The sequence below is a fragment of the Nelumbo nucifera genome, chromosome 1 (genome assembly GCF_055504915.1).
Source record: "Nelumbo nucifera cultivar China Antique chromosome 1, China Antique-T2T, whole genome shotgun sequence".
NCBI lineage: Eukaryota > Viridiplantae > Streptophyta > Magnoliopsida > Proteales > Nelumbonaceae > Nelumbo > Nelumbo nucifera.
In genome coordinates, this window is record NC_142649.1 from 3137230 (window position 1) to 3164867 (window position 27638).

Here is a 27638-nt window from a genome sequence, read left to right on the forward strand (position 1 = left end):
CAGTTCACACCCACACACTTTGGTTTAACAACCAGGTTGAGCACAATGAGTTCCAAATTTCGGACAAAAACAGAGGTACTATTCGGCAGATTTTAGACCTGTATAGTTTTAACAGTCCCAACCTACCAGAATTCCAGAATGTCTAACAGCCACTAATCAGCAGGAGAGATCCTTCTTACTTATAGTCAAATCAAACCATTGAGAAGACAGGTCATCCTTGACCTACTGTTGTCTTAACACATGAACAGGATCACACGATCCAAAAAAACAGGGGTACACAGATTTGACAGCATTCAGCCGCCCAGACTCATAGGGTTTCCACTCGGCACATGACCAAGAAGGGTAAAGAAGAGAAAAGCAGGGAGAACTGTATCGGTTGTAGCTATTTTTTTCAGTTTCGAATCAGATTTCTGTTTTGCCCAGGTTCTGCTAGTCTGTTCGATCTGTTCTCTCAGTAAGGTTGTCCGATCTACTCTCTTCAATCAGTATTCCCGCTCTGATACCATCTTGACAGTATGGCCGGCCAGAAATAAGAGGAGGAGAAGAGGAGAGAAGAGGAGAAGAGAGGAGGGAAGGAAGAAGGGTTTTGCAATGTAACAGTACTGGCGGTGCCAGCCTTTATTTTAATATATCTAGGGCGACAGAAATAACAAGGGAAAAGACCCTTGTGCCCCTGAGTACAATAACAGACATAACAGAAAGAAAAACGAAATAAAAAAACACTTTAATTAGCCAAACAGGCCCTAACATCTGCAACTAAATTATTTTAACATTATTCTAACAGAGTTGTTGAAACATATGTTATTTTTTTGGATTGCATGTGAACATTAAAGTTAATAAAGTTACTTTATTTCATTTACATCATAAGATGAAAGGTGGCTCAGTGGTTTAAGGATGCATTTAAATTTTGGGCATTCAACTTGAGTTCAAATCGTGCAGACTGCACCTACCCATATGACACCACAACTGTACATTGGGAACATCTTCCCATGAATGGTAACATGCAAGTACGGGAGATGTTCTCAATGTACAACTGCAGTGAGGCGTGGGCAGGTGTGGGTAGGGTTCTTGTGAGCAGGAGATTCGAACTCCAATACACACAACTCAGTGGATATACTGTAAGTTGTAGTGTATCTCGTATTGGTGTGACCCAATACTGATACATTATGCCCCTTATCGGGTGTATCATATCAATATTTGAATCTTTTTTTTTGAGTGCTGGATATTTGAATCTTTGGTTATAAACTTTTAGTGTTTTTATGTTACAATCTCTTCATGCTTCTTATGAATTTATATCTTATCTTGTGGTAAAAAAATCATATCAAAGCAACATTTTCATCAGTTTAATGGAAGACATCTGCTTTTGAATTTGGAGCTGTTAACAATCTAAGAATTGAAAACAGATAGGGAAATTTAGCAACTGGCACTAAAAGAAAAAAAAAAGAAAGAGTTTTCAAATATATCTCACTTATTGAGTTTTTGTCTACTAGTTACATTGATCAAAATGCCCTAGAGGATGGCTGAGGTAGCTGTGGGCATCACCATTGGGTATTGCTAATTTTCTCCCATGAACCTCTTGTGAGATGGGAATGAGGCTAGAAGACTTTTTTAGGCCTTTTCTTCCTTTCAGATTTGGTAGATTCTTTTTCGCTTCTGATTCCGAAGAGGATCAACTTGATCCAACCAAGAGCATGTTGTTTTATCATGGTGTCCACGCAACACTACTTGTGGATAAAATAAAAACTTCCAAACAGATGTTCATCTGATTATATGTTTCAAAAAATAAAAAAAAGAAAGGAAACTGGAGTTATTTAGATTTTCTTAGAAAAAGAATCCAGAACAAATAAAAATCAATCCAATTTAGATTGAGTACATCACCTAAAAAACTAAAACTGAGTTGGATTAGAATCTATGCCTATATTTTAGGTGAATGCTAAAGAAAGATAAGACTACAAATCCATCCATCTACTTTATGCCTTAATACTACTACTAAGTTATGCAAATTCATTGTCATTGATGGGGGTCTTGCAGTTAAATTAGTGCAAGATTTGGGTACAGTTGGAACTTTGGAAAGGGGTTAAACAACTATTGTCTCTCTTCTGTTACTTGTGGGTTTTTTGCCTTTCTTTTAATTTGATAGCCTAATTAACTTTTTCTAATTGCAACACTTTTAGAATATAGAAGTAGTTTGGTACTTATGTTGTAGAAACGATACATATTAATGATCCTTTTCGTTTATTGCATAGGCCAATATGCTTGAAGGAGGTGGAAAAACACCAATACTAAATCCTGTTGAACTTGAGGAGATGGGGTTTAAAATCGTGAGCTACCCGTTGTCCTTGATTGGGGTTTCTATTCGAGCCATGCAGGTCAAAGTTCATATCTTTGTTTTTTTTTTTTTTTTTTTCTAACTAGTTTATGTATGATTTATTTGAACAGAATGGTTCATGGTAGCTATTAGTATATTGACCAAAAAAGGTAACTATTAATTTATTGGGTTTCCTTGAGTTTCTGATCCCACAAGTAAGACATGGTGTTGGATTACCATTACTTGTTATATTTCTTACCATGCATTTTTTTGAGAAATGATGTATTAGTCCAATAACTTTACCATTACTAGTTTGTCTTGCACTGCTGGTCCCAAACTTGGTTAAAGGATGAGAGTTTGGTTAGAAGCTGACAAAAAAACCATTCGCCAATCCGATGTGATATGTTCCCTGAATCATTTAATGCAACACTAGGTCATTCTACATATGAGCAAGGGTTAACTAAGGCGTTCATTGTAAATTACACACTGCAACAACACCTGGTTGTAGTGATTAGTTAGAAAGGATTATTGTACTTTAATGGACAAGTGTGGATAAAGAAATTAATCAAAGAGACTGTTAAAATAATTTAATTATTTGTGTTAGGGTCTGTTTGGCTAGTTAAAGCTTTTTTATTTTCTGTTATTGTACTCACTTACAGCAGGGGCACAAGAGTCTTTTCCCTTCTTATTTCTGCCGCCCTATATAATATAATAGAAGCTGGTGCCGCCAGCACTGTTCCATTGCTCCAAACCTTTTCCTTTCTTTCTTCTTCTCTTCTCTCTTCTTCCCTTCTCTTCTCTACTTCCTCATATTTCAATTGGATTTATTGCCAAGATGGTATCAGAGCAAGGCTGTTGAATCTGGGCGACCAAGTTTTCTCTTCAAGTTGCTGAATCTGGGCTGATCAAATCAGATCTGCAACTGGTACAACCCTAAAGTTTTCTTTCTTCTTTTATTTCTTTCTTTGGTCGTGTACCAAGTGGTGAACAAATGAATCCAAACCATTGAATGTCGGCAGACTTTTGTGAGGGTTATACCTCTTTTATTTGTTGGATCGTGTGATCCTGTACCTGTGAAAGGGTGACTGTAGGTCATAGATGACCTGATTTCTCTTTTCGTTAGACTGATTTCATGTGTGTTAGGATCTCTCTTATTGATTAATGTTGTGGTGGAACTTACTGGAAAACCAGTAGGCTGGGACTGTTCTTCATGCAGATCAGAAAATCAGTTTCGTCATAGTTCTTTAGAAATTGGTGCTGTTTTTTGTGCTCAGATTAAGTCCAGATTTGAATTGTTGTGTGTGGAGCTTTTGTCGATATAAGGAGGGATCCTAAGTTGAGAGTTTAGATAAAAAAAAAACTTTGTGTTTACCATGTCATCTAAGAATTCTGCTACTTCAGAGATTTCAGGGAGCCACAATGGAGTGAGTGGGGGAATGAATATGAATTTCCCCATGGCTGTTATTCCCTTTGATGGTCTGGACTACCTTGAGTGGTCTAGGGGAATAAAACTCTACATCACTGTTAGGGGGAAAATAGGATACATCAATGGGATACATTAAAAATTTAGTTTCGGAGATTGTCTTCCTTTTGCAACCATTCCACTACTAACTTTGAGTCACCTTATTATGAAAGAAGCAGTACAATCAGGTCTCTGTGGCCCAATGCTATGAAGTAAGTGGTGATAAGGTGGTTTGGAGTCCTAAGTTCAAAAGACCCCTGCGCGACCAAGAACTGGAGGAATGTGTTTTGCTGCTGGATAGGTTGGAGCAGATTCAGATTTCCACTGCTTATGAAGATGGTCTGTGGTGGAAAGAGAGCAGGGATGGAAGATTTATGGTGAGATCTTTCTATTTGAAGGTAAGTGATATCTATTTGCAAAGCCAAAAACCATGGGAGAGGAGAGGAAGTTCAAGCTGGCGGGGATATGGAGATTGGAGTTGATCATTGAAGCCAAATCTTTCATGTTCGAGCAGGGAAGGACAAAGGGGAAGGTTCACTTGAAAATCAAAGAAGGGAGCAGGGCGACGATTCTCCTATCGGAGGAGGCATGTGTGTGGTTGAAAGGTTTTGTAGATGGAACTGTTAATTCTTTACGGGAAGAAGGTTGGAGAAACTCGTTGACCTGTGAGAGTAAGAGGTTCGAAACTGTGCTAAAGAGGAATGGAAATGGGTGGTTTATAATGGTTACTGAACTCTTTGGTAATAACAAAAGGCAAGTGCTGTGTATTCCGGAAGGCCAGAAGCGGAGAGGGTGGGCTTCCTTCACTTTTAATCTTCAGGCTTTTCTTCTGGAGGTCGAAGGGAGAGTGGAAGAAGTCCTGGCTTGAAGGATTGTAATCCTTCTGTCCTGTGTAATCAGGTGCCCTGCTTTAAGCATTACCCTGAAGTTTTGGTGTCTAGCTCGACTGTCCTCCAACGAGTAGCTTTGGAAGAAGGGAGTGGGAACTGGGAGAAGAGGATGGTCCTAGTGGTAGACAGGGTAATAGAAGATTGGAGGAAGGTTTTAGAAGTAGTTGCAGAGAGGTTGGGCTTAGATGAAGATGTAGTGTTGTTGCCTTTTGCTGAAAAGAAAGCTTTTTTAGATACTGGCGATAAGAAACTGAATTTCAGTACATTCCTTGTAGAGGGAAGTTTGATTCGGGTCCAAAACTGGGCTCCAGTTTGCAATGAAGTTGAATCTAGAGTCGGCAGCTTCTTGATAAACTTCTCGGTCTTCCTTTCAACCTTTGGAATGATCAGATACTAAGGAAAATTGTCAGAGCGTTGGGTGGAGTTCTGTTGGAGGTTAACTTAAGAAACTTGTGAGCTGTGGAACTTAAGGTTGCTGGGATCAAGACAGAGTACTTGTCGTGCGCCTTCGAAGTTCTCTCAAAAGATGCCTGGTACAAGGTTTGGTTAGCTTCAAAAGATGAAGCCTCACTCTAGGGAAGACGAACAGAGGTTGAAGGAGCTGGCGAGTCTGCAGGTTGGTGTACACATTGCCTTCAGGGGCTGGCGGGAAAGCCTGGTGCGTGTGGACGAACTACAGAGGAAGGGGAACAATTGCGGGGGTGCCCCAAGTCTCGAAGCTTTCCTATTAAGGCTTCTAATTCAAATTTGTTTGAAGTTGGGTTGTTTAAAGAGGGTGGCCTGTCCTATGCTGACGTGGCTAAAATGGGTAAGGTTCGATTGTGCTCAAAGTCGTTGTCTGAACCAGCTTTAAGGAAGGCTGGGGCGGACGGGTCAGTGGGTGAGCCTTCACGTGGGGCGAGGCAGGCATCGGGTGGTTTTTTTAAAAGCCCACGTGACAACTTAAGTCATCACGTGGGGCGGGGCAGGCATGGGGCGATGATAGATGGCAACATTCATCTATCATCGTCTAGGTCTTGCCCTCTCGACTGTGGAGGGGCTCAGATGGTGAGCAAGGCAGAAGGACGTCGTTCTCTGTGCTGGGTCCGATGGATAGCCGGCGACGTGCAAAAACACAATGTTCCTGATCGCTCGAACCTGCACTATTTAAGAGTTAGAACAACAGAGAATGAAGAGGCTGACCAAGGTTGTATAAGATGTGGCTTAGATTTTGACTATGATGATAAATTGGAAGCCTGTGGGAGTTTAGGTAGTGCGGCAGACGAAGCTCTATTTGAAGAACAGAACAGGGATTCTTTCAGCCTGGATTGTTTGTTCGTAGGGGATTCGGTGGGGGAGGGAAAGGAGGAGGGGGAGGAGTGGGTGAATGATCTTAACCCAAATTTAGCTGAGCCCTTCCCTAGTGGGGAAGAGTCAGTTGTAGAGTTTGAGAAAAAGTTGGGGTGCAAGCTGAAGAACCCGAATGATCTAAAAGCCTACATGCAAAAAAAAGAGGACAACAAGATGAAGAATAGAAAGCTGAGTGAAGTGGAGAGATTAAATAGAGATATTGAGGGGGACAAAAAGTTTGAAGTGAAAGGGGATAGAAGAAAAGGGTCTAAATAGATCTTGGAGGAGTTAGGGTTAAGGCTAAGAATTTTCAATGAGAATCCTAAGTTGGAATGTGAGGGGGTTGGGCAACATTAGGAAGAGAGCGACAATTAAAGAGGTAATTAAGAAGTTTAATGCGGATGTGATAATGCTTCAAGAGTCCAAAAGAATGGATTTTGATTGCAGATGGGCAAGGAGTGTGTGGAGTTCTAGGGGTATAAAGTGGGTGGCTGCTCTCTCGTGGGGTTCCTCAGGAGGGATTGTGACCTTGTGGAAAGAAGATTTACTCATAGGTGTGGAGGAGCTATTGGAGATCATTCTGTCTCCCTAAATTTAAGACAGGTGGACGATGGGTATGAATGGGTACTAACAAATGTGTATGGTCCCAATGACTATAGGTAGAGGGAGAAATTATGGGAAGAATTAAGTGACATTAGAGGCCTCTGGGATGGACCTTGGTGTGTGGGAGGGGATTTTAATGTAGGTAAAGGAAGCAGTATTCTCAATGGAAAGGACAAAAGCTTCGGGTCTAGATGGGTTCACAATGGCCTTTTACTAGGACTATTGGGATATTTTGGAGAATGATCTTAGATCAGTTTTTGAGGAGTTCCACAGGAGGGGTGTAATAAATCCGGGCTTGAACTCAACTTTCATTGCTTTAGTCCCAAAGAAGAAAGATGCATCTCAACCAAAAGATTTTAGACCTATTAGTCTGGTGACTAGCTTGTACAAAATCATTGCAAAGGTGCTGTCTCTCAGGATAAAGAAGGCGCTTCCCTCTATTATTGCACCCTACCAAGGTGCTTTTGTGGAGGGAAGATAGATCACCGATCAGATTCTCATTGCAAATGAGAGCTTGGAGAGCTTTAGGAAGTCAAAGAAGAAGGGAGTGGTTTGCAAATTGGATTTGGAGAAGGCTTATGACTTGGTTGATTGTCTTTCTTGATGGAGGTGTTGAGGAGTTTTGGTTTTGGAGACAGGTGGTGTAAGTGGATTTGGGTTGTGTTAGGACTTGTCATTATTCTATCCTAGTGAATGGGATTGTGGTCGACTTCTTTTCTGCGTTGAGAGGTCTAAGACAAGGAGATCCTCTTTCCTCATTTCTTTTCACCCTGATTGTTGATGTGCTTGGGAGATTGATCCATAGAGCAGACTCGAGGAATTTGATAAGAGGGTGGAGAGTAGGAAGGGAGGAGGTACTAAGGGAACTTTTTGAGCAGATATCTAACCTCAAGGTGAACTTTGATAAGAGTTGTGTGGCGGGAGTGAATGTGAACGAAAGGGACCTAAGGGAATTTGTAGGTGAGCTAGGTTGTGCAATTTCGGACTGGCCCCTGACATACTTGGGCCTCCCTTTAGGAGATAATCCTAAGAGTGTTAGCTTTTGGGCTCCGGTAGTGGAGAGGTTTGAGAAGAGGCTGGCGGCCTGGAAGAGAAATTGTCTTTCTTTAGGTGGGAGAGTCACTCTCATTAGGTCTACCCTAGCTAACCTACCTGTCTACTATCTGTCAGTGTTTAAGATCCCCTCAAAGGTTTCCAATCTTTTGGAATAGTGAAGAGGTTTGAGAAGAGGCTGGCGGCCTGGAAGAGAAATTGTCTTTCTTTAGGTGGGAGAGTCACTCTCATTAGGTCTACCCTAGCTAACCTACCTGTCTACTATCTGTCAGTGTTTAAGATCCCCTCAAAGGTTTCCAATCTTTTGGAAAAATTAATAAGGAACTTTCTGTGGGAGCTTGGAGAGGTGAAGATAGATCATAGGGTGAGTTGGGAGGTGGTCACTAGGTGTAAAAAACTAGGTCTTGGGATTGGTAATTTCAAGAAAAGGAATATGGCTCTACTGGGGAAGTGGTACAAAGGTGGCTTGTAGAATTAGGAATGTAATATGTTTTACATCACATTAGCTACTTGGTAATGTTCATTCATTCATCCTAATAAAATGTCTTCTTAAAAAGCAATTAAAATTATAAAATCGTTATTTTTTGTGTGAGAACTAAGAATTTAAGACCTAACGTGGACTTGTTTGGGGCTTGCCTCGAGGGGCGTGGTACAAAGGTGGCTTGTAGAATTAGGAATGTAATATGTTTTACATCACATTAGCTACTTGAATTAGTGCAACTGAGAAAAAAAAAGAGATTGTGGGTTTTATATGCTTGAAAATGTTTTATATATTTGATTTTATTTTTAAATTCTCATTTGAATATGCTTTACATGTTATATTTATATATTTTTATATTAGATAATAGGTTTTTTAAAACATTTATTTTAAAATTAAAGTATATTTTTATTAATATTATATTTAATAATTTCTTGCATTTTTTTGAAATTTTTGGCATTTGTTTTTGATTTTTAGCCTTTTTTTTTATTTTTGCGCCTTGCTTAAAAAGGCACATGCCTCGCCTTGTGCCCTGCACCTCAGGCGCAAATTGACCCTTGTGCCTTTTTTGCGTCTTGCGCTTTTAAAACACTGATCTAATAAGAAGATAAGGTATATCTCTAATTAGAGTCCAGATTTGATTTAGATCTGGATTATAGTTCCATACGAGATTATAAAAGAGGAGGGAGTGGACCATTCCAAGACAACTTCATATTTTTGTAGTTTTTGATTCTCTTTGCACCCTTTTGTCTCCCAGTTTTTTCCCAGTTTGACATCATCTATCTGGGACTGATTTAGATCATTTTTCCTCTTATTTTTGCAAGAAAAATGCAGGGAATGTCAGGCTCATCATCCTTAGTTCGATCCAAACAGTTGGATCTTAGTTTTGCTGAAAATTGTGTTGCTAAATCAACTTCACCTAAACATTGCGCTATATTCAGTGGAGGCTGGTTTTAGGACCGATTTGGGTGTGAACTTCCGCCTTGGAATCTACATGTGTGGTATGTGTATCATGTATACATCTCCCTCTTTGTTTGGTTTCAAATTTGGTCCTGTTCAGTGCAAGGCCGATCTGAAAAAATGCAGTTTTTCAAAACATAGGGAATTTGATTCCTAGAAGGACTAGGAAATTTTTGAAATTTCGTCCAACCATCTAGCATGGTTCAGCCATCCATATGGTGGATCCTAACCCTTCCAACAATCTGAATACCTTGTAAAGCTGCCAACAACTCAACCCTATTTGAGTCTCCTATTCCCACTGGGCCCGAGTACAAGGCTAAAATATTACAGTCCTCATCTCTAAAAACCCCTCCTATTATTGGAGGGCCTTGGATTGCCTTGACTGCTTCCATCAAAATTCAGTTTTACACAACCTTTTGGTCATAGTTGTCAATGCGACACCTAGGTGACAAGGTGCCCTTGGAGGCTTGCCTCGCCCAGTTGCCAAGTAGTTTTGTGCACTATGTTATAAAATATTTTTATATTTTTAATTTTTTGACTCTATAATTATAAAATAGGCATTACTAAACTAGAATACTCATTTTATGTGTTTATGTACTAATTTCTTTTTATTATTTTCTTATTTGTTAGGGTTTAATCAACATAAACATTGTTAAATGTTGTATTGAACCCATGGTTCAAAGTATTGATACACCTTTGTGTATCGGCAGAGGTGCATCAATACTTATAACACCCAAGGTTCAAAGTATCGGAAATGCCAAGTGTATCGGAAAGGCAATTTTAAGAGACGTATCGAGATACGCCTTGGATACATGTGTATCGGAGAAAAACTAAGATACGCATAGATACGCTTGGAAACACTATAAATACTTTAATAAATCATAAAAATACATCAACAACACTAAATATAAGACCTCATGGAGGTGTATATACATTAAATTAATATATTTTAATGGTTTTATGAAGAAATAAATTATAGCTAATTATAGTTTCATTAAAAATCCTATGCTTAACTATAATTTATAAATTATAATTCTTAAGTTTTAATGTTTTATGGGATGAGAAAAACCCAACTCTCCTATCCAACCATAAAACATGCATTGGCACAACTTCTATGTGAAAATATAATTAATAATTATTTATTATTCATTTCCAAAAATTATAAAAAACAAATAAACATTATATAATATATTCAAAAAAAGTTATTAAAGAAGAAATTTCAATTGCTTTGTGGATATGATAGATCATCCATAGAATTATGATATATTCAATCATTGTGATCAAATGATAAAATATAATTTATTAATTATTTATTTTTAATTCTAAAAACATAAATATAAAAAAAATATTAAAGAAGAAATTTCAGTTGGTCTATGTATATGATAGATCATCCATAGAATTATAATATATTCAATTGTTGTGATCAAATGATAAAATATAATTAATTGTTATTTATTTTTTTTAAATCTAAAAATAAAAAAATAAAAAATATATATATTAAAGAAGAAATGTCAATTGCTCTATGGATATGATAGATAAATCCATAGATGTAAAACATATTTAGTTTTTATAGGCTGAGAAAAAAATTACATTTTTTTTGTTAATTTATATTTTCCCCAAATATCTTCATGAAATTTCCATAAATCTACTGATGACACAAAAAAAAAAGTGATTTTGAATTTAAGAAATGTAGATCAACATAAATTTAAACATTCAACCAATGAATTGCTCTTGTTAAGATGCACCCTTTGATATTAGGGAGACTTTGTTCATTTTCTTGAAAAATTCTTGCATTTCTTTCCTCCCAAATTGTCCAAAGTGCAACTGCTCTGATGCATTTTTTGATAAATCTGCTCTGATACATTTCCACATGATCCTTCCTCTTTTTGTGGGCCATACAAAGATTGAAGGATCGAAATGTAGACTTACATTAGTGGGCAAACTCCACCTGCATCCAAATAAGGCAAAAATCCAATACCATATAGCAACAACAAAGGAGCAGGAAATTAGTTAAGTAGAAGCAGTCCTCACCATTAGCTTTGCAATGAATACACTAGTTAGGGGGCAAGCACATAAAAGGTTTCTTCTTCTGCAGAAACCTTTTGAATGGGGGGGGGGGGGGGGAAGAACAAAGGGCCTTCAAAAAGAATGCTCAAGAGAAGGAGCCTTTTGGATGGGGGGATCAAATCCTCTTGTCTGACTGTAAAGGATCCAAACAAACATTATCAAGAACCAAAAGAAGTTGAGAAACATCACCAAATTCAGCATCCCTCAAGCCCCAATAGAACCCAAAATCCCAACTTAAAGACAAAGGCAAAAAGGGGGAGGGGAGAAAATTTGACACAACCTTATTCTTAGACAAGGAAATAGAGTAGAGAGAAGGGAAAAGGTATCTCAGGGCCGAATTTCCCACCCAGACATCTTCCCAAAAGAGAACAGAATTCCCTGAGCAAACATTGTACCTGGCAAAGTTGAGAAATTGGGGAAGGATGCTTTGAACATTTTGTTTTTGAACACCTAAAAGCTTCTTTGAAACTGTCGAAAGGAGAGAGCATTCTTACAGTTGCTGATGTTACAATGAAATTATACCAAGTTGAAATATAGTATGGTACCTATTAGATTAGATTGTAGGAGGAAGAAGGAAGAGGTGTGAAAAGAGGAGAGAAGGAAATTGGGGAAAACAGTGGAATAGGCTTAAATGCCAGCTTATTCCATATTCTTTACTATTTTAAGAACAGTATAATTACACTTGTTCCTTGCTTTCTTTATGATCTAGTGTATCTTGAATTCATTATGTTATGTACTCTCAATACATTTACATACATTTTCAAAAATCAGCTTGTACAAAAACTAAGGAATTTCATAAACAGCAAAAGAAAATATAGAAGATTTACATCTTGAAAAACTGGAGTTATCGATGGTGACCAAATCAATTGATTTTTGTACAATGTAGATGATGTTAATTTGGTACTAATTATGAAATGTATAAATTTGTGGGGTAAATTGTTATAATCTCCATATAGAAGTAGCTAGCACAAAACTTGAATTGACTCAGATAAATTAAGCACATGCCTCTTCCTTTAGTATTGAATGAATTTTTCTGATGTTGCTCTTATTCTTTCTAGAGTTAAAACACGTCTTTTAACTGTGAATTAGCAATAGTAGTTTATTTTATTACTTGCAGGATGCACTTATAGCCATTAAAGGTGGTCGCATTCCTCCTCCTGGAAACTTGCCATCTTTTGAAGAAATTAAGGAAATTCTAGGTTTTAATGCTTACTCTGAAGAAGAAGAGCATTATGTTACCAACATTAATAATCTTTCTCTGCAGAGAGGTTAGTCAACTTGTATCTTTTATTTCACAATACCCAAGTTATTGTTGAAGATCTTTGATCAATTTGGAATTTGGCTTCAGCAATTTGGTGTTGCTGGTGACCAAAATCATGGAAAAGTGATATGATCAACGAGGTGCATCATTTGATTTCATGGCATATTACCAGGTTAAACACAGATAGTCAGTCTGAAAAGCACAAATCCCAAATTAAAACCAACTATTTGAATATTAGCCCAAATGGATATGCTCTTCTCTTCCTAATTGTTTCAAGTTTAGGTTCTTTACTATCAAGCAGCAATACATGCAATATACAGCAGAGCACACCAGATGTTATTGGAGAAAGTGGTCAAAGTCGGCAGGATCCTGTCATTGAAGTGATAACTCCTGATGTGTACAATAACTATGGTGCAGATGGTCCAAGGGGTCCATTCTCTGGGATTTGGTCCCGCACATTAAGAGTGAAGATCACCGGAAGGGATGGATTTGAGAAACTTGATATCAGGATTCCTGTATGTTTTCCTATCCTCTTGGGTGAATTACATTCATAGCTTCATGACAGAACCATGAATGTTATACACATATTGATATTCTCTTTAATTTTAAATGGTTTAGATATATGGTAAAACATCTGCATATGGTGACTTTTTGTCTAACTGATGCTAGTATATATGTTGAACAAAAAATAACCCAATCAAATGATCCAATATGATAGATGCACCTTTTTTTTTGAATTACCTATTTTCTTTTAACTCCATAAATTATGCACCAAGGAAGGAGAAAAAGGAGTATATAGATGTAAAGCAGTCTTCTAATATCAAGATTAAACTTAGTGATTAGCAGAATAGAACAGATCTGAATAACTGTATAAGAGAGGAAGATGGCAAAGAGAAGTGGTAAGAGAAGAAGAAGTCGAAATTAATCACCTTTTCTCCTCTAACCCTATTTTATTAATCTCTAAAAATTGATGATGACAAGTATACCCTTAAGTGGGCGGCCAGCTTGGCAGTTACATATAGAAAATAAAATAAGAACAAATAACATGCCCATTAAGTGAGGCCCATCAACATAAAATAAAAGATAAAATAAAGGATATCACACGAAAGGCTGTTAGGGCCCATTCGGCCCAGTCTCTTTACATTCCCCCTCAAGCTGAGCATAGATGTCAATCATGCCCAGCTTGCTTATATAGTGTGTCAATTTCCCCCTGGGAACTCCTTTGGTCAAGATATCAGCCAGTTGCTCTTCTGATGTGATAAATGTTAAACAAACTTCTCTTGAAGAGACTCTTTCCCTTATGAAATGCCTATCAACCTCAATGTGCTTAGTTCTGTCATGTTGAACAGGATTATGTGCAATGTTGATAGCAGTTTGGTTGTCACAATAGAGCATCATTGGTTTCTCGTAGTCCACCCCCAATTCCTCTAGTTTTGACACACCATGAGCCATTGCCCTGTATTCTGCTTCAATTGAGGATCTAGCAACTACTGATTGTTTATTATTCCTCCAATACACAATATTCCCAGCAACCAGAGCACAATAACCAGAGGTGGACCTTCTGTCATCAATACATCCTGCCCAATCTGCATCAGTAAAGGCTTCCAGCTTCATGTGACCATGCTTAGCAAATAGAATACCTTTCCCTGGAGTACATTTCAAGTAGCACAGAACCCTTTCTGCAGCAGCTAGATGAGTATCTCTGGGAGAATGCATAAACTGACTAATAACACTGACTGCATAGGAAATATCTGACAGAGTCATGCAAAGGTATAACAGCTTCCCAAGCAGTCTCTGAAACACTCCCTTATTAGACAAAAGTTCACCATCTGTAGCAGAAAGCTTATGATTAGGATCAATGGGAGTGGAGATGGGTTTAGCTCCAAGTTTACCAGTTTCAGCAAGAAGATCAAGGACATATTTGCGCTGAGATATGAATATACCATCCTTAGATCGAGCAACTTCAATGCCCAGGAAATACCAAAGATCTCCCAAATCTTTGATTTCAAATTCAGAGTTGAGAAATGCTTTTAGTTTACTGGCCTCTTCAATGTTATTACCCGTAACCACAATATCATCAACATAAACAATCAAGAAGGTCACCAAAGAGTCATTTCTCTTCAAGAACAGTGTATGATCATATTGTGTTTGAATGTAGCCAAAAGAGACAAGAGTAGCCCGAAATCTCTCAAACCAAGCCCGAGGAGATTGTTTGAGACCATAAATAGATTTGTGTAGTTTACACACCTTGCTTTTCATTTCTTTCCCATACACTCCTGGAGGTAGAGACATATAGACCTCTTCATGCAGTTCTCCATTCAAGAAGGCATTTTTAACATCAAACTGGTGTAGGGGCCAGTCAAAAGTAGCTGCTAGAGAAAGTAAAACCCTGATTGAAGTCATCTTAGCTACATGAGCAAATGTCTCAAGATAGTCAATGCCATACATTTGGGTGTAACCCTTAGCAACCAATCGAGCCTTAAACCTTTCAACAGAGCCATCAAAGTGATATTTAATAGTAAACACCCATTTACAACCCACTGGTTCCTTCCCTTCCGGCAAGTCCACAATATCCCAGGTATGATTCTTATGCAATGCATCAAGTTCGGTCATCATAGCTTCCCTCCATTAAGCTTGAGATAAAGCTTCCGGTACAGACCTGGGTAACACATGGGAAGAAACAGAGGCAAGAAAAGAGTAGTAGGAAGGGGAGAGAAGGCTATAAGATAAGTGTTTGGAGATACAATGGGTTGTACACTTCCGCTTGCCCTTGCGAAGAGCAATAGGAAGGTCAAGGTCTGGAACAGTCCAAGATGGGTCAGTAGTAGACCTGTTCATGGGCCGGATGGCCCGATGGGCCGGCCCGGTCCCCGGACGGGCTTGAGCATGTGTTTTAGCCCACGGGCTTGACATCGGGCCTAAAAGCCCGAGCCCGACTATTTTACGGGCCGGGCTCAGGATTTGTTAAAAAAGCCCGACCCGAGGCCGGCCCGACCCGACTTTTCCTAAACTACCTAACCCTAACCCTAAATACTTAAAATTTTTCTTTTCATTCTCCTTTCTCACTCTCACTCTCAGAAGCGGCTCTCATTTCTCCCTCTCAACTCTCAGAACCGGTGAACCCAACTACACTTGCGAACTCAGTCACCGACGGTCGACTCCACCAGAACTAGTCATCTCTCTCTTTGGCGGTGATCTCTCTCTCTCCCTCTCTCTCTCTCTCTAGTTGGCACCGTTTTCATCTTTTTTCTTCTCATTCTCAGTTTTCTCTCTTCTTAGAACTAGGTCTTCTATCTTCTCAGTTCTCTCTTCAGCCGACGCCACCAGAACTTAGGCACACCGTTTTCATTCTGCTAACTCAGGCACCGCCGCACCGGCGGCTGGCACCACCAGATCTAGATCGTCTCTCTCTCTCGAGCGGTGAGCTCTCTTTCTCTCTCTCTCTCTCTCTAGACGACACTGTTGTCATCTTCTATTTTCTCACTTTCTGGGTTTCTATTCTCACTCTCAGACTCCCAGGAATCGGCGAACTCAACAGGCACCATTCTCTCAGACGACATCGGCGCTCAGACTCCCAAGTCGGGCTTCGGGCTCGGGCCCGGACTTGGGGCCTTTTTGAGGACCGGGCTCAAGCCCAAGTTTTAGGCCCGTTGGTCGGGCCGGACTCGGGCTCGGGCCTGAAAAGTTTATGTTAATAAAGAGCAAAAGCTCGGCCCGAGCCTGACCCGACCCATGAACAGGTCTAGTCAGTAGAGAGTTGACCTATTTCCTCAGGAATGATGGGAGTGGCAAGATGCTCTTCTGAAGGAGTGGAAACAACCTGCACATGTCTGAATCTCTGCCTTTGGTACCACCTTTGGAGAGCAGGAGCAAAAGCAAGAGGGGGAGAAGGGACATCAGGGGTAGGTCCAGTGGAAGAGGTGGACACCCAATGATCGGACTCACAAGGGATGGGAAGAGGAACAACTGGAGACATAGCAAAGTACTCATCAGATCTCTCCCCCTCAGGAGGAATACTAAAGAAGGGAGTCAACTCTGCAAAGGTGACATCCCGAAATACAAAGCGGGTGCCACGAACTGAATCAAAACAACAATAACCCTTATGTGTGGAAGCATATCCCAGAAACACGCACTTATGAGCCTTAGGTTCAAACTTGTGCCTTTGGTGACTATGAATATGCACATAGCAAGTACACCCAACACACGGAGAGGAAGAGAAAAGAGATCCTCATCCGGGAAGAGAAGACTAAAAGGGGTTTTAAAGCCAAGGACCCAGGAGGGCATACGGTTGATCAGAAAGGTAGCAGTAAGAACATCTCCCCAAAACTTTATAGGAACATGGGATGCAAATAAGAGGGATCTGGCAACCTCAACCATATGTCTGTTCTTTCTTTCCGCCACCCCGGTTTGTTGTGGAGTGTAGGAACAAGAACTTTGATGAATAACCCCAAAAGTTTCAAGATAGGTGGAGAGGGTTCTCTCAAAATACTCCTTAGTATTGTCAGAGCGGAATATTTTGATACGGGTATTAAACTAGGTGAGGATGAGTTCATGAAAATTTTTCACAATAGCTGGTACTTCATCCCTGGATTTCATGAATCCAAGTGTAACGTGAATAATCATCAATAAAAAGGATAAAGTACCTGTAAAACCCCATGGTTGGCATGTGATATGGCCCCCACACATCAAAGTGAACAATATGGAAAGGAGAAAATGATCTTTTATTGCTAATTGAATAGGAATGTCTACAATGCTTTGCCAGCTCACATTGATTCACAATGAAGACTCGATAAAGACACTCCTTTAAACATATATGGGAACAGATGACTCAAAGCAGAAAATGACAAGTGACCAAACCGAAAATGACATAATAAAATTTTGTTAACAGACTCTGACACGACTGACTCTAAGGCCACTCCATGAGGTGGTCCCTAAGCTTGATTTGGTGTGTCCAGCAAGTATATTCCGTTCGCCTCATGGCCACTCCCAATCATCCTTCGAGACTGCAGGTCTTGAAAAACAAAATGAGTGGGAAAGAAAGTTATGCTGCAATTCATTGACTTTGTTAAGCTACTAACAGATAAGAGGTTTGTGTTAAGCTTAGGGACATGAAGAACAGAAGATAAGAACAGGGTGTCAGAGGTCTTTATATCACCTTTACCAGAGATGGGGGCAAGGGATCCATCGACAAGGGATATTTTCTCTTTCCCAGGGAGAAGGTGATATGAGCAAAACAGGTTAGATAGGCTGGTCATATGGCCTGATGCACCGGAATCAATAATCCAAGGGATTTTATGATTATCTGAAGCTGAAGCATGATTCGCAGAAGCACAAGTACCTGAGTGAGCAAAAGCCGATGAAGATGATGTACTGTTGGAATGGTGAGTTGAAGAAACCGTAGCTTTCAGGTGATTTAGGAGCCTCCCATACTTCTCAAAATTCAGCTTCATTGCAGCCAACTGCTCAATAGTTGATTTTTCTTCGCTTTCCTTACTTCCTCCTCCAGGCACTGTAGCAGCATTAGCAATCTTGGATTTTCCCACCTGACTGCCTTTCTTAGGGTTATTATTGTTCTTAAACCTATTAGGAAGAAGTTCAGGATGAAGCTTCTAGCAAGTGTCCTTTGTATGTCGTGGTTTCTTGCAATATTCACACATCTGCTCTCTTTTCTCAGTAGGGCCCTTGGGTTTCATTCCCACATGTGCAAAATGTTCTGTAAATGGACTCTACAACTGCACCTGTCGCCTACTCTCCTCACTACTTATCATAGCATATGCCTGTGAAAGAGTAACCTCATCCCTGGCCAAAATGTTTTGTCTGATAATATCAAACTCAGAGTTGAGTCCAGTGAGAAACTCTTCTCTCCACTAGCTTTCTATACATTTCAGCATCCTTTTTACTCTCCCATACCACTGTCTCCATCACATCAATTTCTTGCCATAGGGATTTTAGTATAGAGTAGTAGATTGCCACACTCTTCTCCCCCTGTCTCAGGTTCTTCACATCACTTTTCAATTTGTATGCTCTGGCTACATTCAGTTTCTGTGAATAGGTCTCAGTTACATTGTCCCATATCTCCTTAGCCGAAGACATCCAGAGATAGTGTTGGCTTATATGGGGTTGCATAGAGTTGACTAACCATCCTATAACAGTATAGTTCTCTTGCATCCATCTTTCAAATTTAGGGTCTGTCTCTTCGGGTTTCACCTTGCTGCCTGTGAGATACCCGAGTTTTCCTCTACTACAAACATAGATTTTTATAGACCGTGCCCAAACAAGATAGTTCGTCCCATCTAGCTTAATTGTGGTAACACCAGTCAAAATGGAATCTACTAAAGCAGGTCCAGAAACTGGCACCTGCTTGAACTCACTTCCGTATGCCTCCATTAATCAAACGGAAATCAAAGAACAGAAAATTTTGACTATGTAAACTTACTTGAAGTCAAACCAGAACTTGGGTGCTTCTAAAACTAGGGTTTTGCTCCGTCCAGCAGATGGGAGGAAGAGAGAAGACACTGCTGCACCCACCAGACTAACCCAAATTCTTCCAAACCTGAACCGCCCCCCTTTAGTAGTCACAAGACACCTTCCAAGCACAGAGCGCCACCCCCGAGCTTCACTTTTCCTGGAAACCTTGAAAATCTCTAATTGGCTAGGGTTTTGGGCAGCAGCAAAACATCATCACTTCTTGGCAAAATCTGGCCAGAACTAAACTCTCCAAACCCTTCTACCAACTAGGCAAGTGATTCTCTATACTATAGAGAATCTATCTCTCCATACACTCTCTTGATTTTAGAGTGTACAGGAACAAAGAAAAAAGAAGGAAGAGGAACTGAACCTGCTCTGATACCAAGATGTAAATCAGTCTTCTAATATCAAGATTAAACTTAGTGATTAGCAGAATAGAACAGATCTGAATAACTGTATAAGAGAGGAAGATGGCGAAGAGAAGTGGTAAGAGAAGAAGAAGTCGAAATTAATCACCCTTCTCCTCTAACCCTATTTTATTAATCTCTAAAAATTGATGATGACAAGTATACCCTTAAGTGGGCGGCCAGCTTGGCAGTTACATAAAGAAAATAAAATAAGAACAAATAACAGGCCCACTAAGTGAGGCCCATCAACATAAAATAAAGGATATCACACGAAAGGCTGTTAGGGCCCATTCGGCCCAGTCTCTTTACACTAGCAAAGCTGAGAGAATGAAAAGGTAGAAATTTAAACCATGTTAGTTGCATTATAGGTTTTTTTTATTGGAAACGGTAACTTTCATTGATTTATGCTGCATTTGGCATTCTTTATTTTAAGGACTTATCTCCTTTTTGCAGTAAAAACGCCCCATGAACAATGAGTTTTTAGCTACAAAAAGGAGACAAGTCCTTAAAATAAGGAATGCCAAAGGTAGCCTTAGTAAAGGAAACATGCAATTCCAAACACTCTCAACATGAGTGTTGACCATATTTTATCCCAAGATTTATAGTACAGCCTAAAAAAAAACTTCCCTTTAAGTCCCTTGCTTTGCCAAAGTATCGGCCACACTATTGGCTGACCTTCTTGTCCAAATAAAGATTACTCCAGCTTTCCTTGCTAAGCAATAAATCTCCCTCATCTGCTGTCTAAACATCCATGCCCCATTAGTTGCATTAAAGATAAAGATCAAAAAGTCTTGGTAAATGATGAGGAAATCAAATAAAGATGGAAAAATTATTAGATGAACAATAAGGAAAGGGTGTTAATAGAGGAGAATATAGCAATATTGGTAGTGTTAAAAATAATACGTACCTTTGTAGAGTTATACTTATTGAAGTAAAAGAGGCACTAAATAAGATAAAGAAGGGAAAGGTGTTAGGACTTGATGGGATTCCAATAGAAGTGTAGAAAGGTATGGGAGAAGTAGGCTTGTTATGGCTAACTAAGCTATTTAATAAGATAGTGAAAGAAAAGAAGATTTTATGATTGGAGAGACAACAGTATGGTGCCTATATTCAAGGAAAAAGGTGATGTACAAAGTTGTAATAACTGTAGGAGGATTAAACTCATGAGCCACACTATGAAACTTTGGAAGAGGATAATTGAAGGAAGATTATCACTTGAAACAAATGTAAAAGAGAATCATTTTGGCTTTATGAAATCAACCATGGAAGCTATATTTCTTTTGAGATGATTGATAGAATAGTTCAGAGAGAAGAAGAAGGGTCTTCATATGGTGTTCATTGATCTAGAAAAGGCATATGATAAAGTTCCTATAGTGTTAATATGGATGGTAGGTCTTAGAAAAGAAATGGGTGCAAAGTAGGTATGTAGACCTAATTAAGGATATGTATGAAGGGGTGAAGGGGTAACAACTAATGTTAGAACTCCAGTGGGAGACACTTTAGAGAGTTTATAGTTACAATGGGTCTTCACCAAGATTCAACACATTCATATGTACAAGGACAAAACTTACAATTATCAAAAAAAAAAAAAAAGATTCAGCACTGATCCGTTATTTTTTTGAAGACAACTAAATTAAATTAAAATAGAAAAAGGATACAAGAAAAGGTGATAAGCAATCACCCAAATGAAAAAGATAAAAACACCCATAGACTTCCGGCTAAAGCTTAAGACACCCAGATACGCCAAACCATCCCATCAAAACCAGACACACAAAATCAAACCCCATACAATGCTGAAAGAAACAACACATAACAACAAACAAGCACAAATCGTATCCAAAACAAAACAAAAACCACCCCCACCCGATACCCATAACAAGCCCCAAAGAATGCCAGATCAGCAAATCTAAATTGTTAATTTTTTGATTGCCATCTTCCTGTTGTCTTCTGGCTGCACTTCTGGATTTCCTTACTTTCTTGTTAGGTCCAAGGCCAAACATTCCTCCTTTTATCCTTAAAAAAAAAACCTTTGAAACTGGTATTTGTTGTTGGCCTCTCTTGCTCTTCTGAGTTTTGAATCTTCTAGTTGTATTTAAGGTTCCAACGGCTTCTTCCACCTCCCCCTTAACATTTCTGTCCCTAACCATAATACCCTCCCTCTCCACATCCTCTTCCTTCTCCTTGATGTTATTCTCATCGCCTCCATCAGGCTTTTCCACCCCTTGATTTATTAAATTAGCCTGAAAGGACAGTAAACAGCATTTTTACAGCTGTTGAATTGGATCCTTAATCACACTTTTTGAACAGGCCTTCAGCTTACATCAAACTGAAAGAACTCTTACTCCATATCACTTAAATCCGGAAATACAATTACTCGTATCTATTTTCTTTATTGGCTTGATTGTGCAATTAAGAGTCAAAAGAGGAAAACCCTTGCTCATGCAAGGGATAAAGTATCCCATGTCCATTATTGGAAAAAAACGTGGATTTATAGTCTACCAGGGTCCACTCACGTAGTTCATTTTTTTACTTTTATAAGAGAGGAACATTTTGGGTTTAAATTGGACAACCATAAATTAGAAGATTCTTAAATTAAAACAAAAAGAAAAAAATATCTTTTTTCTTGTCAACTTCAGGTGATTTAAGGGCAGTTTTGTCCAAAAATATATGAGGAAATATACAAAATATCTAAAACATGGGGGTAGAAATGCCAAAATCCCTATATTAATTTGTTTCGCTCACAAAACATCCTTAATGATAAAAAGATTCATACTAGATTCATGCAAAGCTAGTTAACTACATAAATAAATGAATGTAAATGCAATTCACTCTCAGATACATATATTAGTATTTTGTAAGATGCATCAATGTCACATGTACATGTGCACATCCAGAAATTATGAGACTTGGATTCAGCACCTGTTGGCCTTCGTATTGCATATATAATAATTAGAATGCTTCTGCAGCCTTGTATGAAATCATATGCTCTGCATTCTCATGTTTAAGTGCAACTTTGTAATATAAAAACCATGTTATGGAAAAGGCATAATTTTGCTTTTACAGGCTGGGTTCTTGGATGGAATCACCAATATTGTTCCAGGTACTACTTTTTAACTGTAAAATGAATGCAAGTGATTGATTTTTCGAACTTCAGGAATTGAGGGAAAAAGTAACCTTTCTATGTTAAACAGCTTTGGGCGGTGTAAATATCAAGGCGTTATTAGATGATGCAGTTGGAGAAACCGGAGGAAAGTTGTTGGATTTTAATGACTCAGTAGGTGACAGGATTCAAGTTTTTCTGGAATGAATCATTACATTAATCTATTGTGAACTTTAGCTTAGCATGAAACAGGTAAGATCTCTAGGTTGCACAACTGTGTTAACTGATAACTGAATATATACTTTGGAACCAATAAAATGAGGTAGCTGTTAAGTAACAATAGTCCATTTTAGTTCTGAAATTTACAGCTTCGATTCATCTTTTAATCATTGTTTCTTGATTCCAATCCTATACAGACAAGATAAACCTTAATCTAACTGAAGGAATTGGAATTGGTCCAGAATCCTTTATTTGTGTCTATTATATCTGGAAATTTCAGGACGTTAAAGCGATAGGTTATGCGGATTTGAATTCCTTTTTTTTTCAAACACAGCCTGATGGTATTAATTATTAAGTATAATATAAAGGTCAGTTTTGGAAGGGTTGGACTGGATACGAACCTGACCTTTGGCATTTTTTTGCACAACTGTGTTGTCACACTTGCCAGCTGGATATTTTACCATTACAGATGACATCAGTTTGGTGCATTTCATAATAAAGGATGAAAATGGCATTTTTCTTTTTTAGTAATGCCACATAGAAGGGTGAGCAAATGGGTACATTGTACTTGAAGGCTAATGGAACCAACCTTGAACAGACCAAACCCAATTTATTACCAGGTAGGATCTCCTTCCAAACTCTTTGAGCCAACCCCATTCAGACCGGTTCTAGGGTCTGGGGGTTTACTCTACCCAAACTGACCCAGAGAACTGGTCCTGGTTGGCCTTGGTGAAGCAGGTCTTGGAATCGAATTTGCTTCACAAAATATTGTCTAATATGTAAAGAGTAGTATTTAAAAAATTTAAATCATAATGATAAGGTTTGAACTATAAATTACTCAATTTATTATTATTATTATTATTGAAAATAAAGTTTTTAGAGAACAAATTCCAATCTTGGAACCACCAAGGCTAACCAACCCTAGAACCAATCTTGATAGGGTAGGATACGGTTCCAAATTTCTGGAACCAACCCCACCCCTACTGCCCTTTATATTATACTGTCAAGTGTTTAGGAAATACTGTTTTAGATCATTAAGAACATGGAGGTTTGACCATAAAACTGATTTCAGCAATTTTAGAAACTACTGTCAATTGTTTTGCTTCCACCATGGAGTGGGTTAATTAGTAGCACTAGGGGTGACCATGGGCCAGTTTGGTTTGGTTTAATGGCAGAATCTGGAACCTACGTTGTAGGGGTTGAGCCTAGGTTTTTGGAATCAGAACCTATCCTGTAAAGGTCGGTTTTGTCCTTGGCAGTTACAGGGTTGATTTTAAGGTCTACCAATGGAACCTGTTTTTTCTTTTAAAAAAAATGAAACATGTTTTTTAAAAACATGATTTTCAATAAATATAATATATAGTTTAAAACTTATATTATCTTTATTGATAAAATTGAGTAATTTAATATGTAGATTATCATAATACATTAATACATGATTCAAAACTATACCACTATAGTTTAAATTTTGTAAATATTAACTTTTGCATTACTTACTATACACATTCCAATATTAAAATGGAAAAAAATGATTAAATCACTTAAGTAGATCAATGGTCAAGTGAAACTATGGCCTTTGTAACTAGACCTGTTCACGGGCCGGGCTTTAGGCCCAACTTTACACTATCCCGGGTTTGGGCTTCAGGTCGGGCCCATTAGAATTTTGACAAAATACCAAGGTTGGTTCCACTATGACCAACCAAGGCTAGTTCATCGGGTTGGTTTAGATAGGGTAAACCCTTAGACCTTGGAACCAGCTTGGTGGGGTCAGTTCCAAGAATTTAAAACCAGATCCTACCCTATAATAAATTGAGTGTCAGTGCAAGTTTAGTTGCATAAATGGAATCAATTTGCCCACAATAGTTGCATTCTGTATGGAATCGATTTCCATATATTTTGGGGTCATATTTTCAACCAATATCTTCTTCTTCCTTTTTTTGGGTACCATGTCGAAGGGTTAAATGATCAAATTCTAAATCCCAACTCTCAAGTATCAATGTGTCATAATCTCACAGATTCAAAGTGTTACACTACCATAAAGCATATGCACAAAAATTAATTAGAATTTAGAAATTTAATGTTAGAACCTATAAGTAACAATTAATCATAAATCTAACAAGTAATTAAATAAATTATATAATTTAAGAAATAGCAATCATTAATTACCCAAATAACCAATTATCCATCATATATACTTATTTAATCACAAATTTAAAATTATCTAATTTAACAAAGAAATTCATAAATTTACAAATAATTATCTATAATTATGTTCACATTCAAATTATAGATTATCATGTGAAATATATCATTTCCTTTTATTTTTTAACATATTTTAATATTGTTACAAATTCTTATTAATTGTTTTAAACACTTTGCCAAATGTTATCCAATCCAATTAAATAATTAACAATTATTGAATCAAATAATTATGTAAAATTTGTAATTATTTAATCAAACACTTTTTCTATATATTTTTAAATTATTATTTATTTTTTTCAAATAATTATTTTGCATGTTTCATTCTAAAAATTAAACAAATATTTTTTGAATGGCCTCATGGACATCTATTATTTATATTCTAAAATTAATAATTATTTTGCATGTTTATTTTAAAAACTAAATAATTATTTATTTTTATTCAAATATTTATTTTTCTTGTTTTATTCTAAAAATTAAATTAAAATTAAGAAAAGTAAATATGTAATAGAAAAATTGAATGGACTTATGGACATAATAGATCAAGTAATTACTTTTCATGTTTCATTCTAATTTTTTGAAAACTAAATAATTATTTATTTTTATTTAAATAATTATTTTGCATATTTTATTCTAAAAATTAAATTAAAATTAAGAAAAGTAAATGTATAGCAGAAAAATTGAATGGGTTTATGAACATAATAGATCAAGTAATTATTTTGCATGTTTGATTCTAATTTTCTAAAAACTAAATAGTTATTTATTTTTATTCAAATAATTATTTTGCATGTTTTATTCTAAAAATTAAACTAAAATTAAAAAGTAAATATGTAACAGAAAAATTGAATGGATTTATGGAATATGGATATAATAGATCATCCATATATTTACTATAAATATTTATTATTAGAATTCATATCATAGCAAAAAATTAGAGAAATAAATAAATATTTATAATCTAAAAATAAAAATAAAAAAATAAATTAAAATTTTCACATGATATTTGAATATATTGATGTATGGAATTATGGACTATGTTAGATCTACCTTATCTCTACAGCATACTCAGCCTATAGGGTTAGATCATATAAAATTAAAGAAATATATATATATATATATATATATATATATAATTATTCTGAAAATTAAAAATAAAAAAATTAATTATTTAGAAAAAAATTCAATTGATCTATGGACATGGTAGATCATCCATAGATCTACAACATAATCAATTTCTGCAAGTAGATCACAAAAAAACCTAAAATTTTCATTTTTTTCTAGATTTTTTACTATTTTGGAATTTCTTCAAATATTCACAAAGATCTACATATAACATCAAAATAAGTGGGATTTTTTGCAGAAGAATAGTAGATCAACATACATAAAGATGTTTTTAAGCATCCAAACTAAAAAAAACCCAAAAACATTGGCTGAAAGTGTAAAAGATTTTGAAAAAACATACCTATTTTCGCTCCTTTTTTTACAAACTTGAAAACTTGTTGAATTTTTCAATTGTAGATGTTTTGATGGATTTTTGCTAGTCTCTAGGAAGGTTAAGAAGCTTTCTGGAGGGTTGGGGAAAGAAAGAGGACCTCTGAAATGGGTTTAGAAGCCCTCTTTCAAAGGCCATTTTTATTTGTGTTTCTGTAATAGTAAAATCGTCATGTACCAACCGATATACAACCAAAACTCATTGAAACATTCCGATACGTGGCCAATACGGGGTTGATACACCTTCAGCACGACAAAAGAAAATGGTACCATTAATTTAGAACTGTTTCCCATCCCGGTAATCCGAAGAAACAATACATATTGACCGACTCGTAACAAAATTTTGAACCATGTCCCATATTCCCAAGTATAGAGGATCCAAACACGGTCTTTACCTAAAATGTTGCCCTTTTTTGAATAAAAAATAAAAAAAGGATTGGAAAGTCCACAACCATTTCATTTGTGAATTACTTTTGGCATCCTGCTAGTAGCCTAATGATGTTAGATAAAACACTGCTGCTGAGCAGTTACTGAGTTTAGATCTATTGTGGTGATTTTGTGTTTAGATCTATTGTGAACCTGTGTGAACATAGTTGCAGTACATTCATGCGACTGCCCGGTGCCTAACGAGCCACACGCCAATGACAAAGACAAAATCCAAGATAGTTTTTGAGTCTCTCAGTCTAACCTTTTCTCTTATATGCACAATTTATTTGATTTTTTTTTCTTTTGCTCAAATTAACTAAACTTGGGCTAGGTCAAACCAACTAGTCATTTTTTAACATGCCTTTTGTACTATCATATAAACCACATTAAATGAAGTACCAATTTGCAAGAGCAAAAAATGCGCTTTTTGTCCCATTTGGATAAGCCAACAGAGGCAATAAATGCATGTGATAACATGTTTAAAGCTTGGCAAGATGAGGGAATGTCTCTCACTCCTGTGCCTCAAGGGATGTCTCTTGCTGCAAGGTGCCAACTGGCTGGTTGATAACGCCTCTATAAATCCCGCCTGCACTAGGGTTTGGGGATGTCCCCCCTCCCCGGACTACTGTGTAACCCATGGAGCAAAAAAAAAGGATGTCTCTTGGTTTTTGGTTTGGCAATGTAATCAATATATGTCTCGACTGCTACCCTAATGAGCTAGACTTACAGGAGATGTCTTCTACCCTAATGAGGTAGATTTACAGGAGATGTCTTCTATCCTAACTAGCTAGATTTACATTTTCTTACTAACCTAGGCTGGTTTATTTGAGACTTTGATCCAATCAAAATTATTTTTTAAGTTTGATGAGAGAGAGAGAGGAATTCTGAAAATTAAATGTTTTATATATAACATAAAT

General features: G+C 37.4%; 1 protein-coding gene across 2 annotated transcripts in view; it reads left to right on the plus strand.

Annotated features, from left to right (window-relative positions):
* Positions 1 to 22723, plus strand: part of LOC104605327 (Phosphoenolpyruvate carboxylase family protein) — a 34689-nt gene extending 11966 nt beyond the window's left edge. The window contains exons 4-8 of one of the 2 annotated variants that reach the window (XM_088896233.1): positions 2247 to 2369; positions 12268 to 12418; positions 12694 to 12926; positions 22350 to 22386; positions 22478 to 22723. In XM_088896233.1, coding sequence (XP_088752359.1) covers positions 2247 to 2369; positions 12268 to 12418; positions 12694 to 12926; positions 22350 to 22386; positions 22478 to 22593 — 660 coding nt within the window. In that variant the 3' untranslated portion in view covers positions 22594 to 22723. The remainder of the gene's footprint in view (positions 1 to 2246; positions 2370 to 12267; positions 12419 to 12693; positions 12927 to 22349; positions 22387 to 22477) is intronic. The other variant, XM_088896234.1, reaches the window with a different exon arrangement.
* Positions 22724 to 27638: the final 4915 nt, after the last annotated feature.